Source organism: Talpa europaea (genome assembly GCF_964194135.1).
Source record: "Talpa europaea genome assembly, chromosome: 3".
NCBI classification, from domain to species: Eukaryota; Metazoa; Chordata; class Mammalia; order Eulipotyphla; family Talpidae; genus Talpa; species Talpa europaea.
The window spans coordinates 51679828-51704743 of record NC_140069.1 but is presented as its reverse complement, the minus strand read 5'-3'; the positions used below and the strand labels follow the sequence as shown (position 1 = coordinate 51704743).

Genomic DNA, 24916 nt, shown 5'->3' with positions numbered 1-24916 from the left:
GTCTCTGGTGAATCCTTGCACCTACCACACCTCTGGCCTGTACCCCAGTTCTTGTATGCATAAATAAATAAATCTGTAAAAAAAATAAGTAAAATTGTCATGACAAAAGATTTATTTTTTTTGAAGAAAATGTGGAAAAATAAGTCAAAGTAATATGAGAACTAATCAAAGAGATAAAAGAAAATTCAGAAAACAAATGAAATTATGAGAAATAAAATCAATGAAGTTTAAACAGGAAACTAACGGAGCTGCAGGATATAAAAAGATCAGTAGAGGAGATAAAACAATTCTGCATAAAGCAATGGAAACAGAACAGACCAAGTGAAGGACTGAATCAGTGACCTTGAACATGTTAATATGGGGGGTGGGGGTGTGTGAAGAAAGGGAAATAATGAAAACAGTGAAAAACAAACAAACAAAATACACTTTAATAACTATTTAACTCCATTAGGAAAGGTAACACAAAGAAAATGCGATTTCCAGATGGGGAAGAGAGACAGGAACAGAGAACTTACTCAAATAACAGGAAACTTTCCAAATCTGGACAAGGAACTAAATATTCAAGTCCATGAAATTAAACGGCCACCTGATTATCTAAATGTAATGAGACCCACATCAAGACACATAGTCATGAAAACACCAAGAGTTCAAGATACAGAGAGAATAATAAAAGTGATTTGTGAATAAAAGCAGATATTCTATAAAAGAACTCCAATCAGGCTGACATAAAACTATCAAACTCTGGCCAAGGAGAGAATGTAAAGGCATATTCAAAATACTTAAACATAAAAACTGTCAGTCAAGAATATTCTATCCTGCAAGACTCGCCTTCAAAAATAAGGGAGAAATAAAGGACTTCACAGACAAGCAGAAGCTGAAGAAATTTGCCAAAATTAGACCTCCCCTAAAGAAATGTTAAAGGAAGCTCTCCTATCTAAATAAAGAAGAAAATCCACCAAAAACAAAAACAAACAAAAAACAACAAGGAAATAGATAAAATAAGAAAACTCAAAGACAAAATAGAAGTAGCAAATCTTCATGTATCAATAATCATGTAACTGGTAAATGGAATGAACTCACCAATCAAAAGGCACAGAGTAGCTGTTGTATCAGAGAACAAAAATCAAACTTTCTGCTGTCTCCAGGAGACCAATCTGAGCGCCAAAGATAAACTGAGGCTCAAACAAATGGTTGCATCAATCCTACAAGCAAATGGAACCCCCTAAAAGGGCAGGGACAATCATACTTACAACAGATAAAATAGACATCCACACAAAAAGGTAACAAGAACAGAAATAGCCGCTATACAATAAATAAGGGGATTAATACATCAGGAAAACATAACATGCATCAGTATACATATACCAATGAAGGTGCATCAAAATATATAAGGGAACTATTATCAAATCTTAAAACAGACATATGATAATATAGTAATACAGGGCACATCTTTCTCAAACTCTTCCGAATAATTGAGGACGATGGAATGCTTCCAAACACAATTTTGTGAGACCAATTACTACTCTGATACCATAAGCAGACAAAGGCATCATAAAAAAGAAAATTACAGACCAATATTCCTGATATACACAGATAAAAAATCCTCAACAAAATCCTAGTAAACTAAATTCAACAATACATTAAAAGACCATACATCAGAACCATGTGGTGTGTATTCCAGGAAAGCAAGGATGGCTCAACATCTGAAAATCAATTAATGTAGTTCATCACATCAACAAAAGAAGAGGTAAAAACTATGATCATATCAAGAAATGCTAAGAAAGCATTTGATAAGATTCAAGGTGTATCAGAGATAAAAATCCCTGGAAAATATGGGGAAGAAAACACCTTAACATAATGAAGGCCATATATACAGGCCCACAGGCAATACATGACAGACCCAAACCAAAGGTGAAAAACTGCAAGCTTTTCCTCTAAGATCAGGTTTGAGGCAAAGAAGTCCACATTTACCACTTCTACTCAGTTGGTATTGGAAATCCAAGCTAGAGCAATTAGGCAAGAGGAAACTATATAAGGAATCCAAATTGGGAAAGAGAAAGTGAAACTATCACTATTTACAGATGATGGGATACAATATATTGAAAACCCTAAAGAACTCCACTAAAAAATTACTAGGAAACAATAAATTAGTACATTTAAATGGAAGGTTACAAAATCAATTTACAAAAATCAGTTCTGTTCCTACAGTTAAACAACAAACTAGAAAAGAAATCAAGCAATCCTATTTACAATCACATAAAAAAGAAATAAACATCTAGGCGTAAATTTAACAAAGGCTGTGAAGAAACTTACAGTGAAAACTAAGAGACATCATTAACAGAAATAGAAGACACAAAGAAATGGAAAGATATTCCCTGGTCATGGATTGGAAGAATTAGGTTTTTTTTTTAAAAGATTTATTTATTTATACAAGAACTGGGGTACAGGTCAGAGGCGTGGGAGGGTGAAAGAATTCACCAGAGACAGAGCAGGGAGCAGAACAGGCAGATGGACTGAAGACAATGCTGAGGGAAGCAGCGGGCAAGGCAGGAGAGGTCTGCCGTGCCATGTGGGTTTCTCCCTGGCCAGCCGGGAATCGAAACCGCGCTGCAGAGGCTGCAGACAGCTTCACAACACGGTGCTCAACCCACTGCGCCACTGGGGATGCCCACAATTAGCTTTTTAAAGCAATATACAGATCCAATGTAAACCCTATCAATGTTTCAATGGCATTTTTTTAAACAAAGTAGAACAAATATTACTGAAATTTATATGGAACCACAAAATTCTTAAATAGCCAAAGCAATAGTGATTAAAAAAAAAATACTTCACAAAACAGCAACAATGCACTTCCAGACTTCAAAATATTCTGATTATTCAAATAACAAGGTATTGGATAAAAACAGACACTAAGATAAATGGAATAGAATTGACAGACCAGAAATAAATCCATTTATATGAACAGTTAATCTACGACAAAGGAGTAAAAAGTATACAAATGGTACTGGAAAACTGGACACCCACATGCAAAAGAATGAAATAGAGTACCATCTCATACCACGCACTAAGATTAATTCAAAATGGATTTAAGATTTGGTTTGAAGACCTGAACCATAAGATACATAAAAGAAAAAAAGTATTCTAGATCGTTATCTCAAAAAAAAAAAAATGACAGTTCAAAAGCAAAAACACAAGCAATTTAAAAAGTAGCTAAAGGTGTGTCCCTGTTTCTCCCTAGAAAGAGGTAATGCTATAAATTTTTCTTCAGTAAACACAATTCAACCAATTCAGTTAAAAAAAGAAAACAGAAGAGTTTATCCTTCTTTATGAAAAGAGCCAAGAAGGTAAGGGAGGAATAACAGAGACAAGTATGGGGAAGGAGGAGATGAACTGCTTCTTAGAAAGCTGGAAGGTCCAATTAGAAAGCACTGGTCCCTCACCATCAAAGAGGGGTAGCGGAAAGTTAAACAGGACCCCACTTTTGCAGAAATGGTATGGGACTGGCATTCAGAAAGGGGCAGTGATGACTCCTGTGCTGAAAACAAACATTAGCCAAAAGAATTTTGCAAAAGTTACAGGTATTAGCAGAATTCCTAACCATTTGCAAGAGCATCTGTTTATTGGGGGATGTCCAAACTGGGGCACAGTAACAAATTGAGCACAAAATCAATTACTGTGTATGTCTGTTAATAACAAAAGTAAAAGCAAATATATCATCCCTTTCTTACATCAAACAAAATACAGTTTATTTTTATTAACAGAAAAAACTCACTTGCTGTAGGTTTAATTTTACTGCCTTCTTCATTCACAGTGGAGGCAGAAGCCAATGTTGCTTGTTGCCTAGTATCTGCAGATCTTGGCTGAATAGAATCATGGATATCTACAGATTTCTGCGATATTGTATCCTAAAAAAAAAAAAAAAAAATTCACAATAAGTACAGAAAAATAAAGCTTAAGGATGAAAATACTTTCTAATATGATTTTTAAAAATTATATTATGTCCCTATGAAAATGACGGTTTTATATTGTGATTACAGACATGAGAAAAATATTTAAAATTACTGATATGGGGATAAGAATCAATAGCCTTTAAGGGAAAAGCTTTCTTACTAATTCTTACTGGGCTTAGGCTTGATACCACCCAAGAGCAAGAGATAAAAATGCTAAGCTTCATTGTGTGAAAAAAACCCATGGACTGCCATGGAATCTAAACACAACACGTATGTGGGCAAAAGGGGAGAATTTCTGCAAGTCCAGGGAAACTTTGTAGTGGTGAGTTTAAGGATCTTTGTCATCCAAGGAACCAGGAGCCAGAATAATGAAAAGGTGACCAACTAAGTAGGATTCTGAAGTACGACAGCTATGCTAGAATTCGGTTCCAAGCATTATTAACAGGGTAACCTGGGAAAAGAAAATAAAACTTCCTAAGCTGAGGTTTTTTGATCTGAAAATGGAGACAAAACTTTTTTTGTAGGTTAAGTATTAGATCAAAAAAATGCAAAGCACTAGCACAGTGTCAGCACTATACATGGTAACCAACACTGCTATCATTCTAGCTCTATTCTACGTACAGCATACTCAGAAGACAGAACTTGGATTCAAGAGGATATGAAATAGTGATGAGTCTACATTATCTAAACTAGTTGCTGACTAAAATAGGAATAATAATTGATGGGAAATGTTTTCAGACTAAATCATTAAAACTCAGAGATAATATACTTTGCCATTTCTAAGACAAAATTCTGAAATCTATATTTTATCCAAGTTATATAAGCTGACTGGAAGGTTGCTATGAAATATTAAATATTAAATATTAAATATTTTACATGACTTTTAATAAAACTTAACTATCTAATCCTTAATCAAATCACTTAAAAAACTGTTGCGAAAACAGGATCTTCCTGGGTGGCACAAGGGGTTAAGTCTCAGCACTATCAAGTTATGGCCAGCCACTGCAGCACAAGTTTGATCACTGACCAGGGAGCTAACCCACAAAGCACAGCAGACCTCTCCTGTCTCGCCTGCTGCTTCTCCCAGCAGTGTATTTCAATCAATCTGCCTGTTCTGCTCCCTACTCTGTCTCTGGTGAATTCTTTCACAAATACCCCCCTCTGGACTCCACCCCAGCTCTTGCATGCATAAATAAAACTAAATCTTAAAAAAAAAAAAAAAATTCTCCTATATGTTAAGAGAAATTGTTTAATGTTTGACATATTGCTTTCTAAATTTTCCTGATTAACCACTGTAAGTAAGGATGATTTTTGGAAATCTTTGCCATTTCTTTAGAACAACTCAGAACCAGAATTAGTATGCCCAGAACTCCCCTTTCAAAAAAGGATTGTTTACTGGAAAAGGAAGAGCCCTTATGAAAGAAATTTCTATGTCATTGGGAAATATTTAGATATTTCAAATACAAAAAGTGACTCTTAACTAGACTAGTTTTAATAAGACTTTATTTAAAAAACTACATATAATATTAACTATACACATATATGTAAATGTATAGAAAACAAATGGAAGGATTATACACCATAGTATTAAATACTGGAGTTATGGCTGACGGAGGTAGCTAAAGAAGGACATATATTTTACCCTGTATTCTTCTGTACTGTCCAAAAAAAATTTTTTATAGTGACTGGGTACTTTTCTATGTGTAATTTTTAAAAAGCAATCTGTCAGTGCACAGCAAGAAATAATTCAGCTAAGAATGGCAGTGAAGAAAATACCACAATTCATTGGCAAAATCTAAGCAGTATGGAGGAGAAAAGCAAGCAAGCAATGGGAAATAAGCAGCAGTAGGCATCAAAAGTGTTGGCAGCAGCAACAATGGGAAGATAGTAAAGAAACTAGAAGCAGATCTAGGGCAGTGGCAGCTCTGGAAGGAGTCTGGGAGGAGACCAATGGCCAGTCTTGCTGGGCAGAGCTGGGCTCACCCCATGAAACCAAACATCAGGCACAGTCACTGAGTATTTAACTGTGGCACAGACTGTTACAACAACTTTATATGCATTGTCTGATCTAATTCTCATCCCAAGACTCACTTTAACCAAAGGTTAAGATCTGACACACACACACAGATTTGACTTTACACAACCTGTAAACATGGAGGGCAGAGAATGGGGTAATGTGTGAACAAGTTAAAGAATGCCAAGAGTTCGAAGAGGCAAAGAAGGTTTTTCCCTTACAGTCTTTGAAGGGAATGTGACCCTGATGACTTCTTGATTTTGAACCTTTCACCTCCAGAAATGTGAGAATAATTACCATTGTTTTAAGCCACTAAGTCTGTGGTAATTTGTTATGGCAAACTTGGAAACAAACAGACTGGGTGAAGGGTATATTAAAATTCTTTGTATTATTTTTATAACTTTTCTGAAAGGTCAAATTATATCTAAATTTAAGTAAGAAAATATCCAACGATATCTTCAGTCTGGCATGGAAATCTTGACATAATTTGGTACCTCTTAGAACTCTTGAAATCATCTTACTCTGTCTCAGATAATCTATACTATAAGATAAATTAAAATCCTTTTTCATAGCAGTTAAAGAAATTAATTTCAGCCATTTGGGAATTTTACCATCCTGAAAAATATGAGAAATTTAGACAGTAAATTTAATCTCTCCCTCCCCACCCTTTTTTTAAAGCTGGGCTCACATAAAATAAACTGGCCGATCGAAAAATTACCACAAATAAATAATTCAAAACATACTTTATTAATTAAAACTTACCAACTGTTTTTCACTCACTGGAGATGGAGGTGGGGGAACAGTTTCTCCAGAAGTGGGCCGCCAAGTCAAGAGCCTTTAAAATACCAAAATCAGAGCCATCACCGGGAGCATTTTCTTTCTTTGACTACTGCTAAGAGCAATTTGCTGAAAAAAGTCTAGCTAAAATACATATATATTTACTTCCAGAAAGCAATTAACCAGCAATTAGTATAAATAAAAAGGTACTATGGTCATCAGTTTTATAGTAAAAACCCTGTTTGAGAAATTTCAAAAACTTTAAACTCACCTTTTAACTCACTTTTCCAAAGTCAGAATGAAAAAGTTTGAGATTTCAATAAACTAAACTCTCTGGATTCTATTTTTGTTAAATGTATAAATAAACAAAATAAAATTTGAACCAAAAGAAACTAACTTGCTACCCCTGGATTAGGTGCTCAGGGTTGAAATGTGATTAAGGCTCATTTCTTGCTTGTAAAAAGCAAGTGCTCCGGGGAACGGGGCAGACATGGTAAATACATTATTTCAATTCAATGTGGAAAGGAGTCTATACAAATACTTTCTACTAATAATAACTGCAATAACTGCAAATAGGCCAAGAGAATTATTGTGTGTCTCTGTAGTGTAGTTCTAGTTAGAGATGCTTTTTCAGGTGTGTGTTCTTTTTGCTTGACTTTTCTACTGGTTATGATAGTCATAAAGGGATCTGCATGCAAATGTACATAACACATGTGAAGAAAAAATCTGATGCTTAAAAATATGGACTCATAGTTTTCAAATGTAATTTTGTGCCAGGGCACACACAGATGTCTACTTAATATGCTTTTTGTTTTTTTAAAGATTTATTTATACAAGCATTAGGTACAGTCAGAAGCGCGGGAGGGTGAGAGAATTCACCAGAGCCAGAGCGTGGAGCAGAACAGGCAGAAGGACCGAAGCACGCTGCTGAGGGGAGCAGCGGGTGGCAGGAGAGGTCTGCGTGCCATGTGGACCCTCACCCGGTGGCTGGGGATCAAACTGGCGCTGCAGAGGCTGCGGGCAGCTTCGCAGCCCAGCGCTCAACCGCTGCGCCACCAGGGGAGGCCCTCTACTTAATATGTTTTAAAGAAAGAATCTACCTATAGATTTAAAAATTGTGGCTCTGAGGTAAAACTCTGTTGGTCAAAGAGCCCCCATAGTTCCTTTGGGAAGTTCAAGTCTATCTACAAATTAACTCAGATGCTATGAGAGCCACTGAGTGAGATTATGTCTTTGTTTTCCCATTAATGAAAACTCCTTTACAATTAAATTCCAAACTTATCCCTTAGAAAAAGATAACTGTAGATTCACAAATAAATTTTTCTGAGATTGCTAAATCTATAGTAATTGAAATATATGTTGAAATTACTTTTTTAATTTAATTAAGACCACATTATGGCTTGAGCTTCATAAAATCTTACAAAATTAGAATTTTGGGTGATTAAAGGTTTTATGAATTTAATTCAAGGTTATAGTTATGGTTTATAGATGTTTGATTTGCAATAAATACAAATTCATAGAACACTGAGATATTTTTAAAGTTTGGTATGAGCAATCACTGTCAAACGTTACTTTGTTTTCAAAATACAAATATATTCAATATACAAGTATAAAGTTGCATAAAATCTTACGCGTGAGGGATTGTGGTTTTGAAGATATCCAGTGTGCAGTTACAAGTTTTATCCCAGATTTCTAGGGTAAATTTTTCACCATTCAGAATAACAACATTCTCTAAGCAGTTTGTACCAGATCGTGCTAACTGCTCATTGTCTAGAAAAGAAAAGAGCAATTCATTTATGTATCATCATAGTCTCACTTAACACTGTGTCACTTATCTGGTATATGCCTACCTTGCTGTACACACCAATATAGCTGGGCAAAAATATCATCCAAAAGTACATCACTGAGTACTTCTAAATACTGGGTGAATACATCACAGATCGCATAAAGTGCATGATTACAAGTCGTTGTCATCCATTCAGCTTTCTAGGGGAAAAAGTCATCATATGAAAATCAGACTATTCATTAACTACTAGAATTGATAAAGAAATGTCTCCATATTTACAGCCTGTCTGTTTTCCTTTCAGAGCACTAAATTCCCTCTATAGCGCTGCATTCACCTCTACTTAATAGCTATGTCCATTTCCCTATAACCATCTCTTTGCAGAGTAAGTTTCCTGCACTATTTAATTATAAAAACTATTACCGGACTACCTTGCTATTTAACATTATGACTTTTCAAAAAATAAGCATACATAACAATAGCTGGCTTTGTTTCAGAATATAACAAGAGAAATAATGAGAAAGAAGAATGTATCCAAGAGTTGTTAGCATAGGTTAAAATAAAACTGACTTTTTCCTGACATATGGTTACTAGAAAACATTGTTAAAAGCAAAAAGGGTCACATAAAGTGTTATTTTCTTTATTTTCTCATAAAGAATAATTGCTGAAGCTTACATTTTAAACTACTATATTTAGGACAAAACGAGAAAGCTTTAAGTATCCTACCCATACTTCCTGAAATGCATATTCCAACTGGTTTAAAGATATTGAAAGATATTGAAAATAAAATAAATAAAACTTTTTATTATGTATTCTTTACTCAATTCAGAATAGTCACTGAGAAATATAAAGAAAGCTAGTGATGCTTACAGCTATGGCAATATTAACATGAGGAAAAGAAACTGGAAGTTCAACAGAAATACTTAAAAACAAATTTATGAGCTTAGTTAGCTCTATCCGCAAATTACATTCTTATTTATAAGTACATACTAACTTATTGTAACACCTTAAAATTTTCTTGTAATTTTTTTTCTGTTCAATGTGTTTAATTTGAAATGCTATAATGCAGTGGAGAAAGTAAGAGTCTCATTTACTTTAAAAAATAGTAAAAAATTTTGGGAGACTTTATTCATTAACAATGGGGTAAAGAGCTATATACATGAAATGAGTCATATAAAATTAAATGAAGTGCAAATAGAAGCACTGCTACTATAAGACATTCTGGAATGGTTGTTTAATAAGGGTATTATCCACATGACCTGTAGTAAATGTGATTTTATTTTTAAAATGAAAAGAAAAGCAGTGTGTTTTCTTACTTTTTTTCCTTTTGCTTAAGCACTTCATCAATTGCTTTATTCTGTATCTACAAAGTACTCTGCAATCTCTTTTGTTGTTTTTAAATTTTGATTTGTTATAAAATTGCCAAATAGAAGTCTTTCAGATAAAAAAAAAAAATTTGACTGGAGACAAAATTAAGACTGGAGACAAAAATTTTGTGATCTCTTACCTCTGTCTGCTGTTCTGGCAATTTCATATTGTCAAAGATTCTGAATACAATTCTAAATAAATCCTGCCACCAGTGTTTTTCATAAGTATGGCCATAAGTTTTCATTATTTCAAACATTACTGTTAAACCCCTAAAATAATAAAACATATTTAGGAAAACTGTAATACAAAAAAACATGCCACACCAGAATTCCCCAAGTGAAAAGTTTTTATAGTTCAAAGCTACTGAAAACAAAGTTTGAGCTGGTTTTAAAGTAACACAGTACTGAGTTTTAAGAAATTTAAATTGTGAGCCTCCCTGGTGGCATAGGGGTTAAGTCTCTAAGTCTCTGTGCTAACAAGCTATCACCAGCAACTGCAGCATTAGTTCAATTACAGCCAGGGAGCTAACCCCACATGGCCAGTAGACCTCTCCTGTTTGCCCACTGCTCCCCTCAGCAGTGTATTTCAGCAGATCCACCTGTTCTGCTCCCCTCTCTGTGGTGAATCCTCTCACCCCCTGTACCTTTGGCCTACACCCCAGTTCTTGTATGCATAAATAAAATGAATCTTTAAAAAAGAAAAGAAATTTAAGTTGTGAAACAGGTTTCTTCAAGATGTTGCATTTACGAAATAGCTCCAAAGGCCCGAGTTGTAAGTTTTTTCTTTATTTTACTTTTCTCCCACTCCCACCATATCATTCTAGCAGTTTAAACTATAAGTGGAATTACAGATTGAGGAAGATTGTCATGTGAGTGAACATTCATTTTGTGGCACCATGGTCAAGGAAAAAAAAAAATGAATCAATAGCAGACTAAGAACAAATAAAACTTAGATTCTGGAAAATCTTCTCCAAAGAATTACAGGAAGTTTTAGCTAACACTGTAAACCTTGTTCATACCATATTCTCAAACAAAAGAATTTACAAAACTAATACACTAAGCTATAAGTTCCATGTGGACAGGAGTCTGTTTCTTCCTGTATCCCAGACAAAGAGCAATGCTTGTCACCTAGGAGTCACACAATAAGCATCTGTTGAATGAATAAAATGCTTAGTATCATTTTCACTATCATTCAAATAAGTGTTAAAACTTATTTGAATCTTTTAAGACTGCCTTCCCGATGCGTTATTAGCTTTCTTGAAATTATAAAACCTTCATGTAACCATTAAAAAGATTGATCCTCTCTATACTACTTTCTTCTGGTAAAATAAAAGTACACTTCAGTCTAGAAAAGATTTTGTTTTTAACAATCTGATGGTAAGCCAGAACAAATTTTCTTTCAAAGGTTCCATAAAGACTGAGACATGATCTAGCTTTGCTGTTATGCTGCCCCAGACCTAGTACATGCCTGCCTGATACATAGAAGGTTCTAAACAAATAGTGAAATCACTGTTTAAAATGGTTAAGTTCACAATGGTTTATGTGATCCAAGAGATACCTCATGTGTAAAACTGGTAGAAGAAACTCCTATGGAAGAAACACACTCTCTTACTCAGGAGAAAGAACCCTGTCAAAATTCCATGTTTTTCTTTTAATGGAATAAGGCCCCTTCTTTTTCCATTTGCTGAGTTCAAAATCTATTGCCTCAGACTCCAATTAACTGGGTGCTAATTCCCATGTCTCTGGAATAGGGAGGTGTAGGAATTCGGTTTCTTTCAGGTCCCTAACGCAAATACAGACCTACAAAGGTTTCCAAGCATTCTTAACTGTTGAAACCTTTTAAAAAGCAATATATCAGTAACTAGTTTAGAAAAAAAGAATATTTGGGATTCTAGGTTATTTAACCCTAAAATCTACAGATTTTTCAGAGTATCAAATGTGAAGGTGGTCCATAATTACTGTGTTATACAAATTATAGTGTTGTATTGTTAAATATAATCTAAATAAGAGACCATATAAATTCTGGGGTGAGGTAGGAAAAATCAAAGCCACCACTCAACAAAGTTTATTCAATCGGCATGGAATATGATAGGAAGCAAGGCAGTGTGGGCCCTGACAAGCACAGGTTAAGGGGCTAAGAAAAGAGGCAGGTTTTGGTCAAACATTTCTATGAACAAACTGGGGCAGTGGTGGAATGCTGAGTTTACATGTTAGTTGCTCCATTGAAGTAGCTAGACATTTAAAATTTGTATATCTAGATTATTAACAGAGGCTACCTGAAATTTCATCATGTTCCTAAACAAGAATGTTGAAAACAATGCTTAATGCCTAGCTGCTAAATAACGTGGCATTGGGCTTCCTGATGGCGCAAGGGGTTACTTCTCAGTACTATGAAGCTATCCCAGCCACTGCAGCATGAGTTTAATCCATGGCAAGGAAGGTGACCCACATGGCACAGCAGACCTCTTCTGTCTCGCCCACTGCCTCCCCCCAGCAGTGTATTTCAGTCAATCCACTTGCTCTGTTCCCCACTCTGTCTCTGGTGAATCCTCTCACCCCCAGCACCTTTAGCCTATACCTAGTTCTTGTATGTATAAATAAATAAATCTTAAATATATGTATATATATATAAAATGTAGCATAATATTTTTGTTATTACTAAATTCTATGACAAATTCCAAGGTTGAGTTCTATTTTGTATTATTTATAGATCTCACAAAAATTTGTTACAACAAATCATAATATGAGAGGAAAAATTTCTTTGTATATAAATCAAATGCAATGTTGGTTGGGGATAGGGTGGTTCTGGTATAGGAGGTGAAAAGGAGAAATTCACTCCTTCATTATATTTCATTACTGATTGATAGAGGCCTTCTGATTAAAAAAATCAATAAAGTTAATTGCCTACATGACTAATGATTATCTCTAAAAAGTAGGGATCTTTAAAAAGGGGATTTTGTTTGGGCCTCCCTGGTGGAGCAAGGGGTTGAGATGCAGCACTGTGGGGCTGTCCACAGCTGCTGCAGCATGAGTTCGATCCCCAGCTAGACAGGGAGCTACTCACACAGTGCAGCAGACCAATCCTGTCTCGCCTGCTGCTCCCCTCAGCAGTGTATTTCAGTCGATCTACCTTTTCTGCTCCCCACTCTTGTCTCTGGTGAATCCTCTCACCCCCCACATTTCTGGCCTACACCCCAGCTCTTGTATATACACAAATTAATAAATATTTAAAAAAAGGGGGGGTTGTTTAACATAAAATTGAACCCATGATGCAGCCTAGCACTTGTTGACAGGTATCAGGACACACAAATTAGCTATTTCAATTAGCAGCCAAAAATAGTGTGTGAGGAAAATGAGATGTACTCAGGACATTTCTAGTTACTTAATATTGGTTACAGTTAAAATCTGCCTATCTAGAAATTGCTATATTTGATAAAACACCGATTTACAGCCTTTAACTATCGAACTTGTGTTATATTAGAAAAGTTAACTTGATTATAATTTAAACCTCTCAAAATATTTATAAATACTGATTGTTACCTGGTTCTTACATCTAATTTGCATCTATTGATGATACAGGATAACTCAAATAGAATTGGGAACCATCCTCTCACCCACACCCTGTCTTCAGGTGCTACATTCATATCGTCGCTTGTGTATTCCTTGAAAGCCTTCAAGAAGAAAAGTTCAAAAAGAAAAATGAAGCACATACTTTCTAAAATTTTTCTTTATAAATCAAAAGCGAGCAATTTGAAAAACAATAATGATTTATAAAAAGATGAATATAACTGCCTATAAAGCGAACTGGACTTGAATCAAAAAAGGTGGTCTAAGTTTCAACTCTGACGCTTTCTGCATTATTAGCTAGGTTAAATCAGGTTTCCTTTTTTATCATTTAAATGGTTAGGAGATCATGCAGCCACTAAACCACAGTGGGAAAGTGTGAAAAGTATTAAGCATCCATAAAACTTTGTCAGAATATAGAAAAAAATCTTATTACTAAATCTATAATGCATTTTTTATCTTTATAATAGTTACAAGGATAGATTCAGATAAAGTTACAAGAATAGATTCAGATAGAGTTGGCAAGAAAGCTTGCCAATTCAACCTTTTACTTCAGTGCTTAAGTCCACACACGTCCAAAGACAGTCACTTCAGTATTACAGAACATGACAGGCAAGAAAGAGCATAGGGTAGCAGCTAAAAACACAGGCTAGCTCTGCAACAATGGACACATTTTTATGCCTAAATTTTTTACTATGCCTCAGTTTCTTTATCTGCATGGTGCTATAACACTACCTATTCCATACAGTTAGGATGATTAAAAAAGTTAACAGAAGTGAAACACTCAGAAAAATACCCAATACTCTCAATACATATTAGCTATCATTATTATAACTTGGAATCAAACTCAGATAATTTCTGGGTTTACAGAAAAATAAATGCTTCATAGCCCCTCGATTCCCAAAGAAACTTAGACTGAAAGTAAGTACTCAGTAAAATTTTGTTCACTGAATGACATTATACCTGAGGTCTATCGGACACATATTTTGCACAATGGCGAATAAGTCGAATTGCTTCCATACTAGTGTCTGGAAAAGCTGCGTTGCATGCAAATTCAGATAAACATTTCACTGCATCCTGGAACGAATCAATGGTTGCTGGGAAGTGCTTCTCAAACACAAGGGCTAAAATGAGAAAAAGATATCAAAATAATTCTAAGTTTTCAATTATTCTTCATTGTACCCAAATTACATCAATCTCTAGATATAGCGCATACTTTTTAAAGGTTAAGGGCTTTTGATGTCCAATAGATAATGATTTAAGTCTGTCTCAACCATGTACTTGACCACCTTGAGCAGTGAGAACAGGTCTGTTTGAGCAGTGAGAAGCAGGTCTGTTTTATTTAAAACTAGCATCTCATACAGTGACTGGTACACAGTAGTGACTAAATCAACAGTTCTGCACCTCAGTTTAAGTTAAAAAAAAAAGGGAATAGTTATAAAGCACTAATTATGGAAGTAGTGCTTAGCATAACACCTAATTAAAACACACAGTAAATGATAGCTACCACGTTGTCATTATTCTTGATGGTGATGACAATGATAGATATCATTATCACCTTCAGACTGGCTTAATTTACATCCTTTGTATTTCATTCCACCGTTATAGTCAAAGCAGGTTGTGTGGTGTAGTGGTCAAAAACACAGGCTTTGCCTTAATAATTCCGTGGCTCTAAATCCCAATTCCATTACTCACTAGTTATATACTCTTAGGCAAATTAAACTCACTGGGTTTGAGATTCCTAATCTATAAAAGCAAAATATAAAGATCTTTATCTCACAGAGTTGTTGTGAAGACTGAAAAAATACATAAAACGACCTTATAAAGTTTATCATATAATAAACATTCAGTAAATGTTAACTATAATAATACAATACTATCATTATCTTACACTTGAATTATCTTCTGAACATACTAAAGTTAAACTTGAACTAGTTAAAAGGATACTCACTAACAATGTGCCCTGTTGTTTGGAATGCAAGTTCCACTATGCTTTCATCTTGATCAGATGCAGCTAGGTGAAATACAGAGAAAATGTTCTTCCATCCCGACCGAATGTTAGCAGCTTGAGAATTAACCATCTGTGCTATACATCGTACGACCATATCTCGAATTGTCGGAGACCTAAAATATTAATATAATTGCTTGGACATGCGTACAGATAAAATTCCCACTTTTTCCCTTCAGTGGAAAATGTGTTTTTAAAAAATATTTTACAAATCAACAAATATACCTATTTCGTTTCATTATATGTTCAAAAGGTCTTAAGAAATCCTTCTGGAATCTGAAATTAGCAAGCTCCCCTTTCTCTAAGAACTTCATTGACAACTGCCTCAAGGAGTCTACTGCAAAAATAGCTACATCTTCATTCGGATTACAGCCAACCTGTAATGGCAACAAAGATAAAGGGTGCTCAATATCAGCAGTGAAGATCTTAATTTTTTCATCTTTGCTTTAAAAAAAACTATATAATTAAAGTACAGATAAATTCTAAGATTCTCCAAAAATGTACTAAATCATTTACACTATTTCTCAATAAGAAAGTCTATTTTAACTAAATTCTTAAAACCTAGAACAATCATTTCTAAAAAGAAAAAAAGGACTCAAGTGTTTTCTAAATGTAATATAAAGATGTAATAAAAAAAACTAAATAGATCATAAGAAAATTTTAAACTAAGAAAAAATATCACAAATATAAGGAAATCATACAATTACTGAAATACCTTATTAAAATGATCTCCAATAACTTCCCAAATTCGAGACCACTGCAATCTTATTCTTCCCATGTTGTAGTATGATATTTCTACTATTTTTTGTAAACTAAACATTCTTGGATGTGTAGTGGAAAGTAATTCATCCATAGACACAGCACAGAGCCAACGGACAAAATCCACTAAAATATAAATAGATATAAATTTTCTTTAGCTTAATTTTTAAGTCTTTTAGACAAAAAGCCAGTTTGTAAGTAGAATAAAAAAATATACTTACCAATAGCATTTCCATCTAGCCTTGTAGACCCTGTAAATATTCTAAAGAAAAAAAACATAAATCAAAATTTATCAAGTTTTACTTTTATTACATCAATTCAAAAGTAAGTGACCTGGTTATAGCTACTTTCATCTGTTTTAAAGAAACAAGTCAGGTAGCCAAAATGATAATTTTCATCATATGGTTTAGTAACAGGTATCGCTTCAATATTTCTACCCTCCTTTGCAGCTAATATATTAGAGTAAGAAGATACTGTGATTTTACTAGATTTATAGACAATAAATATGAGACTCTAGGGGAGGAAAAATTTGTAAAGCTAATAATTGCCACACTACAAAACAGATTTTTCAATTTTTTCCAATAACTAGCATTAAAGAAATTCTTAAAACATTCTACAAGCAATGTAGGTTGGACTTGAAAACTCACTTGTTAAATTACAAGTCATTTCATAAAATGTTATGGTCTCAACAATATTTTAATGAAGTCATGGTTAAACCACTTTTCTTAGGGTTTCAAAAGTTTAGAATTAAGCGATGCCATCCATCCTAGCGGAGCCTTTTTCACTGAGCTTGTTTACTGTATTTCAAAGTTTCACCAAAGGTTTCAGCACAAACATATCAATCCTCTTTTTTAAGTCTCCAGTTTTACCCATGTTCTTAGTGCATAACCAAAAGTTTGATGTTACTTCCAGGATGAACCAATACTTGCCAAATTAAAATGTCCCCATATGATGTACATGATAAAAAAGGAAACCTTAAGGGGGAGGTCAAATATTAAACTTAGATATAAAAACAATCAGTTACAGAAAGAGCTAACAACTGTGATAAAGTGGGTACTCATATAAGTGGGTACTCAACTATGATAAAGTGGCTTATGCATATACACTCAGTTAATAACCACAACTATTCTGTGAATTCTGAACTACTTGTACTCCCAATTCTATAAACATAGAAACTGAGGCACAAAGATATTTAGTAACTTTCTCAGTCACATAACTAGTAAGTTCCAAAATCAAATTTAAATCAGGACAGTCAGACTCCACTGTCCATTCTCTCAACCACTTTTACTACATTGCCTCACACTTACCTAAACAAAACATCATTTCAACATTTAAAATATATTCCATTAAAAGACACATCCCCAAAACAAAGAAGTGAAGGAAAAGATGAACAGCTGGGACTACATCAAACTAAAAAGTTTCTGTGCAGCAAAAGAGACATTAGCCAAAACAAAGAGATACCCTACTAATTGGGAGAAAATTTTTGCACAAGGTATCTACAAAGAGTTGACACGAATCAACAAAAACAAAGTAAACAATGCAGTCAAAAAATGGGCAAAAGAGCTAAAAACATACTTCTCCAAAGAGGAAATGCAAATGGCTGACAGGTTTATGAAAAAATGTTCAACATCACTTGTAATCAGGGAAATGCAAATCAAAACTACAATGAGATACCACCTTACACCAATGAGTATGGCACATTTTTTTTTTGTAAATTAAATTTAAATTTATTTTATTTTTTTAATATTCAAAAAATTTATTTTTTTAAATTTTATATATTTTTACATCATTTTTCATTTTTGCACAATGTATGCATTTTCATCTTGGTTATAGTCCCCATACAATTCCCACCCCCCTTGTTTTGATTCTACTCCCTCCTCCCTCCCTGTGGTGTGTCTCTGGTTTATAGTTGCTTGTTGATTTTGAATTTTTATTATAATTAGCCTTTTTCCTGGTCCCTTATTTAGGTTTTCTAAATTCCTGCTATGAGTGAGACCATCTGGTATTTTTCTTTCTTTCTGGCTTATTTGGTACATATTTAAAAAAAAACAAACAAACAGGTAACAACAAATGATGGCGAGAATGTGGAGAAAAAGGAACTCTCCTGCACTGCTGGTGGGAATGCAAACTGATCCAATCACTGTGGAAAGCTGTGTGGAGGGTCCACAAGCTACTAAAAATGAGCTTCCACATGACCCAGCAATTTCACTCCTGGGAATCTTCCCAAAGGACACAAAACATTCATTCAAAAGGATACCTACACTCTTATGTTTATATGCAGCAATATTTAAAATAGGTAAGATATGGAAACAACCCAAATGCCCAAAAACAGATGACTGGATCAAGAGGATGTGTATATATACACAATGGAATATTACTCAGCAATCAAAATAGAAAAACGCATGTCATTCGCAGCAACATGAATGGAGCTGGAAAGATCATGCTCCTCAGTGAAATAAGCCAGAAAGAAAAAGAAAAATATCGGATGGTTTCACTTACAGTAGGAAAATAGGGACACCAAATAAGGGATCGGGAAAAAAAACAATTATAATAAACTGAAAAACAAAATTAACAGGCAACTATTCTGCAGGGGAGGGGAAGGGAGAGGGATCAAAACAGAGAAGGGAAGAGCACAAGGGACTATGGTTGATGGTGTACGGGTGAATTGGTGGTGGGAATTTTACGGGGACTACACCTGAGAGGAGAAAGCATACATTGTACAAAAATGAAGACTGATGTAAAAAACATATAAAGTAAAAAGTTTATATAATAAAAAAATGCTGGGATTCAAAACTATCAAATTGAAAATAAAATAAAATTCACTCCAGTTTTATCCTACTGCCACAATCAAATATTTATAAGCATAGTCCCTTCAGTGTGTATCTATGGACCCTGACAAGTAACAAAACATGGAAAAAATGGAATAAAACCTGATTAACAAGATAACTCAGGATCTGAACTCCTGTTAACGGAACATCTTAAGAGTCCCAATATTAATCTGGTAATAGAGCAAAACAATTCAAAAATCTGGCTGAAAACAATCTGGGAGAAGAAATAAGAACACTAAAGACTCATTTAATTCAGTGGTTAGACTGGATCCAGAAATTAAAAATATAAATACAAAACTCTCACATGAAAACTGTTAATTATGAGTTATAAATGCCATTAGTTGATTTCTCAAATTGGAGTTATTTTCAAGGAAAGCAATGGCAAATAAAATTATACCAACCATAGAGTAAAAACTGATTAATAGTATATTAATAGTATAAGAAGACTACAGGAAAAGGACAAAAGAAACAAGAATTTTTTTTTGGGAAAAAAAAAAAAAACTGAGAAGGAAGAAAATGGCAAAGAATAAAGGAGTAACAAACAGAAGCAGAGGGCAGGAACAACAGAGGTCGGGCACACAGAGTGAGCAAGCGCAGCCTCCCTGACCCGTCTCTCAACACTTGACCCTTGATCTCCTCACAAGGAAGCAGCCTTTGATGACATAGTAGAAGGATGTGTGATCAACAAAGTGAACAAAATGTGAAAAAAGAACAATTATAAAAAAAGAACAATTGTTTTCAGGATTTGGTGATGATCAGATGATAAAATCATGCAAGTGTGGCAAATAGCAGACAACATTTACAATGATGAAGGAAGAAGTGTTGATCCAGTAGCACATGGGTCCTAGATATGTCTGTACAACTTGAAAATTTTAGACTCCCCTTTTCCCTCTCAACCCAGATATTAATATTACTGTGGTTTTAGACAAGACTTTGGCTAACCTTCTACATTAGGTACCTTTAACAATGTTATTAGCTCAAACAAAAGGGGACATGTTTATTTTAATTGAAGTGACATTGGTTTATAACACTGTATGAGAGTCAAAAGAAAAGAGGGTATCTCCTAAATATTAACTGAGGGACTGGATTCAGCAAAGCCACAGACTTGTATTTACATTTTCTTCAGGAATTTTCTAGAAATAAGGATCTAAAGTAGCCAAGAAAGGGGAACACTGTGTGGGGTTATTTTTTTTAATGCTATTTTTCTTTTATGCATTTAAATAAAGGTCACAGTGAGTAAGGAATAGAACCAAGTGAGGTGTCTAAGCCATAAATAAAAATATTGCAAGATGTCCCTTTTATTCAGGACATAGGGACGATCCGAGTCATACATTCCTACTCTAAAATCTTTTCATCTGATCTCTAGAATGCATTTTTCTATGTAATTATTCTCTACTTAGTTTTTTCAGTTAAGCCAAAGCCATATGTTTCTCTTTTCCTATAAATTTTCACTTGTTAGTATATTTCCTAAGCTGTATTATTATTATTCCTTTCCTTTCTGTGAAATGTTATTTAAAAAAACAATCTTGCAATCACAAAGTTGTAAAGATGAATGTGTTTACCTTATAGTTACATAAGGTGATTGTCCATTTAAGTTGAGAAGAGTGAACTCATAGTTAGTAATTGTTTTTAAAACTAAATTAATCCTGGAAAAGAGTTGTTCTTGTTTTAAGGAGTTAATCTAGGACCACTAGTTTGATACCATCTCTATTTTGGGTGAACTGTTTCTACTGCTGGCCTGTTACTTTCCAAGACTTATTGTGTAAGTAGTTATAAAGGATAAATTACTCCTTTATGCTATAAAAAACCAAAACCAAACAGAAGGAGAATGGATATTATATACAACTACAATGGAATAAAGCAACACATTTTCTCTAGACAGTGAAATGACAGAAAACAAAAACCACAGGATAGAGTAGTTTCATCAGCAATTAGATAAGTAGTTTAGCTATAGACTGTGTACAGTTAACCTTTCTATATGTTCATGGTGATGGTATAAGTTAGAGAGCATGAATTCTGGGAAAGGGTATTCAAATTCCTACTTACTTTGGTAGCCTTTGAGGGGTCACTCTATTTCTAGTATTGCTACACCAAAGATAAATCATATGGTAGAGCACCATGGATTGTAGAGGTACTTACAGTTAACTGTTACTGTGCTATGATAGAACAGCGCTACATTTCACAAAATCAGTCTATGAAATGTACTGATTGATACATATATATATTCCCTGTATGAAAAGGAAGGGTCTGAAGAATCATAAGAATCTTGTATGTTAATAGTCAAAGATATGCCTGAAAGCATGAGTAGGAAAAAAATGTGATGGGATAGCTTTGCTTGATGCATATTATGATAGCAAAGCAGCAATGAGTTAAAAAAAAAAAAAAAAAGTTAACGTGTAGATTCTGAATCAAACAAACTTTAAATTACATGCAAAGCACATCCAGACTAAATTACTGTAGTCTGCAGTAATAATTTTCACAGTGAAAATACTGGTGTTAACATCTATCTTTTAGACCTAATTTTAAGATATTTATGAGAAAATGCAGTTGGGGCTGAGCTGTGTTATCTGATAGGTGACAGTGTGTTTCAAATGTGAAATGGGGTCAGTATAAAGCTACATCTGCTATCTTCAAAAATCAGTAACAGAATTATCGTGCCAAATACTGTGAGGTTTTTTTTTTTTTTTTTTTTTTTAATGTTTAGAGGTAAATCAATTCTGGACATAGTCTATCCCTGCAAAGTTTATTCATATCAATGAAGTTAATCAAGTTTAGTATCCCTACCAAATTCCTAACAATTCTAGTATCCCTACCAAATCCTAAGAAGTGGAATATTCCCAGAAAGGATCCAAATTTCTCCTGCATTCAATAGCACAGGACTCCTAATACGAAAGTAGACATAACAATCAGGAACAAAAAAAGGTTGCCCTTTACCACCACTTGTTTTCCTTAGTGGCAGAGGTTTTAGCCAGATCTACCAGCCAAATAAAGAAAAAAAAGGCAATCCAACTCAGAAAGAAGAAATGTCTGCAGATGATATATCTTATATAGAAGACCCTAAAGACTCTAACAAAAAGTTATTAGAAACTAAGTGAACATAGCAAAGCGTCCAGCTACCAAACCAACATACAAAAATTCATACCTCTTTGGAGAAAGGAGGTATCACACTTTCAAACTTTAAGCTATACTACAAAGCCATAATAATTAAAGCAGTTTGGTACTGGAACAAAAACGGACACACAGACCAATGGAACTGAATAGAGAGTCCAGACATAAAAACCACACTTATATGGACAACTGCTGTTTGACAAAGGAGCAAAGAATATGCAATAGAACATGGATAGTTTGTTCAATAAATGGTGCTGGGAAAACTGGACCACTATGGGCCTCCCTGGTGGTGCAGTGGTTGAGTGCTGGGCTGCGAAACTGCCCGCAACCTCTGCAGTGCCGGTTCCATCCCCAGCCACTGGCGAGGGTCCCACATGGTGCGCAGACCTCTCCTGCCACACCCACTACTCCCCTCAGCAGTGTATTTCATTTCATCAGTCTGTCTGTTCTGCTCCCTGCTCTGGATCTGGTGAATTCTCTCACCCCCTCCCACTCCACACTTCTGACTGTACCCAGTGCTTGTATAAATAAATAAATAAATCTTAAAAAAACAAAAAACAAAACTGGATCACCACATGCAAAAAAATTGAAACTAGACCACAACCTTTCACTGTGCACAAAAATCAACTCAAAATGGATAAAAAAACTGGACATAAGACCTGAAACCATAAAATATATAGAAGAAAAAACACTACAAGACATACATCGCAATAACATCTTTAAAGACTCATCACCCAAAGCAAAGAAAGTCAAGGAAAAGATAAACACCTAGGATTACATCAAACTGAAAAGCTTCTGCACAGCAAAAGAGACATTAACCAAAACAGAGAGACACCCCACTGATTGGGAAAAAATCTTTGCACTCCAGTCAACTGATAAGGGACTGATAACAAAGAAATACACAGAACTCACACGGACAGCTTGTTCAATAAATGGTGCTGGAAAAAACAAAAACAAAACAATCCAGTCAAGAAATGGGCAGAAGAACTTAAAAAGACATTTCTCCAAAGAGGAAATGCAAATGGCCAACAGGCATATGAAAAATGTTCAAAATCCCTTATAATCAGGGAAATACAAAATAAAACCAGATTGAGACACCACCTTACACCAGTAAGAATGGCACATTATCGAAAAAACAAGCAACAACAAATGTTGGTGAGAATGTGGTGAAAAAGGAACTCTCCTACATTGGTGGTAGGAATGCAAACTGATCCAACCATTATGGAAAGCTGTTTGGGAGGTTCCTCGGTCTACTAAAAATGGGGCTACCATATGACCTGGCAATTCCACTTCTAGGGATCTACCCAAAGGACACAGAAACATTGATTCAAAAGACCACCTGTACCTCTATGTTTACTGCAGCACTAATTACAATAGATAAAACCTGGAAACAACCCAAATGCCCAAAAATAGATGACTGGATCAAGAAGATGTGGTACATATACACAATGGAATATTATTCAGCAATCAAAAAAAGATAAACACACGCCCTTTGCAGCAACATGGATGGAACTAGAAGGAATTCTGTTCAGTGAAATAAGCCAGAGGAAAAACAAAAATATCAGAGGGTTTCACTTATAGTACGAATATAGGGGAACCAAATAAGTTATCAGTGTTAAAAAATAACAGTACAAAACACAGCAAAGCAAAAACAGACAATTATAAATCAGAGACATACTGCAGGGGAGGAGGAGGGAGAGGGATCAGAGGGCGGGAGGAAAGAGCACAGGGGGCTGAGGTGATGGTGCACGGGTAGGTTGGTGAAGGAAACTCTATGGGGACTACACCTGAGGGGGTGGGGGGAAGCAAATATTGTGTAAAAAAAATTTAAAAATATTAAAAAATATACATACTCAACAATAACAAAAAAGTTCGTACCTTTTTAATAAACAGCAAACAAGCAGCAAAAGAAATTAAGAAAATAACTGCATAATTATTTCAAAAAGAATACATTGGAATCAACCTAACCAGGGAGTTAAAAGACCTATACAACAAGCACTACGAGATGTTATATAAAGGAGATGAAAAGAAGGCCTGTGCTCATGGATGGGGACATTCAATATAATCAAAATTACTACCTTGCCTAAAATGATATACAAATTTAGCACTCTCCCCATAAATATTCCAGCAATATTATTAAAAGAAACTGAACAAAAAATACTGACATTTATATGGAACCACAAAAGACTTCAAATTGCAAAAGCAACTTTAAGAAAAAAGGAGACAGAGGTATGTTATTTCATTCAAACTTTACTATAAGGCAGTAATATTAAAAACATGGTATTTGCAAAAAAATTAGATACATGAACCAATGGAACAAAATCGAAAACCCAGGAATAAATCCTGCATCTAGTCTATGATAAAGCCTACATTAAACCTATAAAGCAGTTATGACCGTAAAATGAGGAAGACAGTCTCTTTAATAAATAGTGTTAGAAAAACTGGAAATTCACAAAATGAGGTTAGATTGCTCACTAAAGCTATACACAAAAATAAACTTCAAATAGATTAAATTTTAGATATAATATCTGCAATATACAGAAGGAAACACTGACAATACATTTCATGATATCAATGATAAAGATATTTTTTGTGACTCATGACAAGACAGTTAAACACAAAAGTAAACAACTGGAATTACCTCAAGTTATAAAGCTTCTATACAGTGAAATAAAATGCAGTATGATTAAAAAGACATGCTATTGAATGGGAGAAAATATTTACATAATAATTAATTGATGATGGACTAATACCCAAG

The 24916-nt window shown here is 34.5% G+C and overlaps 1 protein-coding gene across 5 annotated transcripts in view; it reads right to left on the bottom strand.

Moving 5' to 3' along the window:
- The window catches only part of ARFGEF1 (ARF guanine nucleotide exchange factor 1), a gene marked incomplete at its 3' end in the record, with an annotated part of 127536 nt that overhangs the window by 8461 nt on the left and 94159 nt on the right, over positions 1-24916 (bottom strand). For 3 of the 5 annotated variants that reach the window (XM_084230496.1, XM_084230499.1, XM_084230497.1), the window contains exons 24-34: positions 16444-16484; positions 16179-16348; positions 15689-15840; positions 15407-15579; positions 14419-14579; positions 13432-13562; positions 10032-10161; positions 8592-8727; positions 8373-8511; positions 6727-6799; positions 3773-3905 (exon numbers count right to left, since the gene is read on the bottom strand). In XM_084230496.1, the coding sequence (XP_084086622.1) occupies positions 3773-3905; positions 6727-6799; positions 8373-8511; positions 8592-8727; positions 10032-10161; positions 13432-13562; positions 14419-14579; positions 15407-15579; positions 15689-15840; positions 16179-16348; positions 16444-16484 (1439 nt within the window). The remainder of the gene's footprint in view (positions 1-3772; positions 3906-6726; positions 6800-8372; positions 8512-8591; positions 8728-10031; positions 10162-13431; positions 13563-14418; positions 14580-15406; positions 15580-15688; positions 15841-16178; positions 16349-16443; positions 16485-24916) is intronic. The other 2 variants (XM_084230498.1, XM_084230500.1) reach the window with 1 other exon arrangement.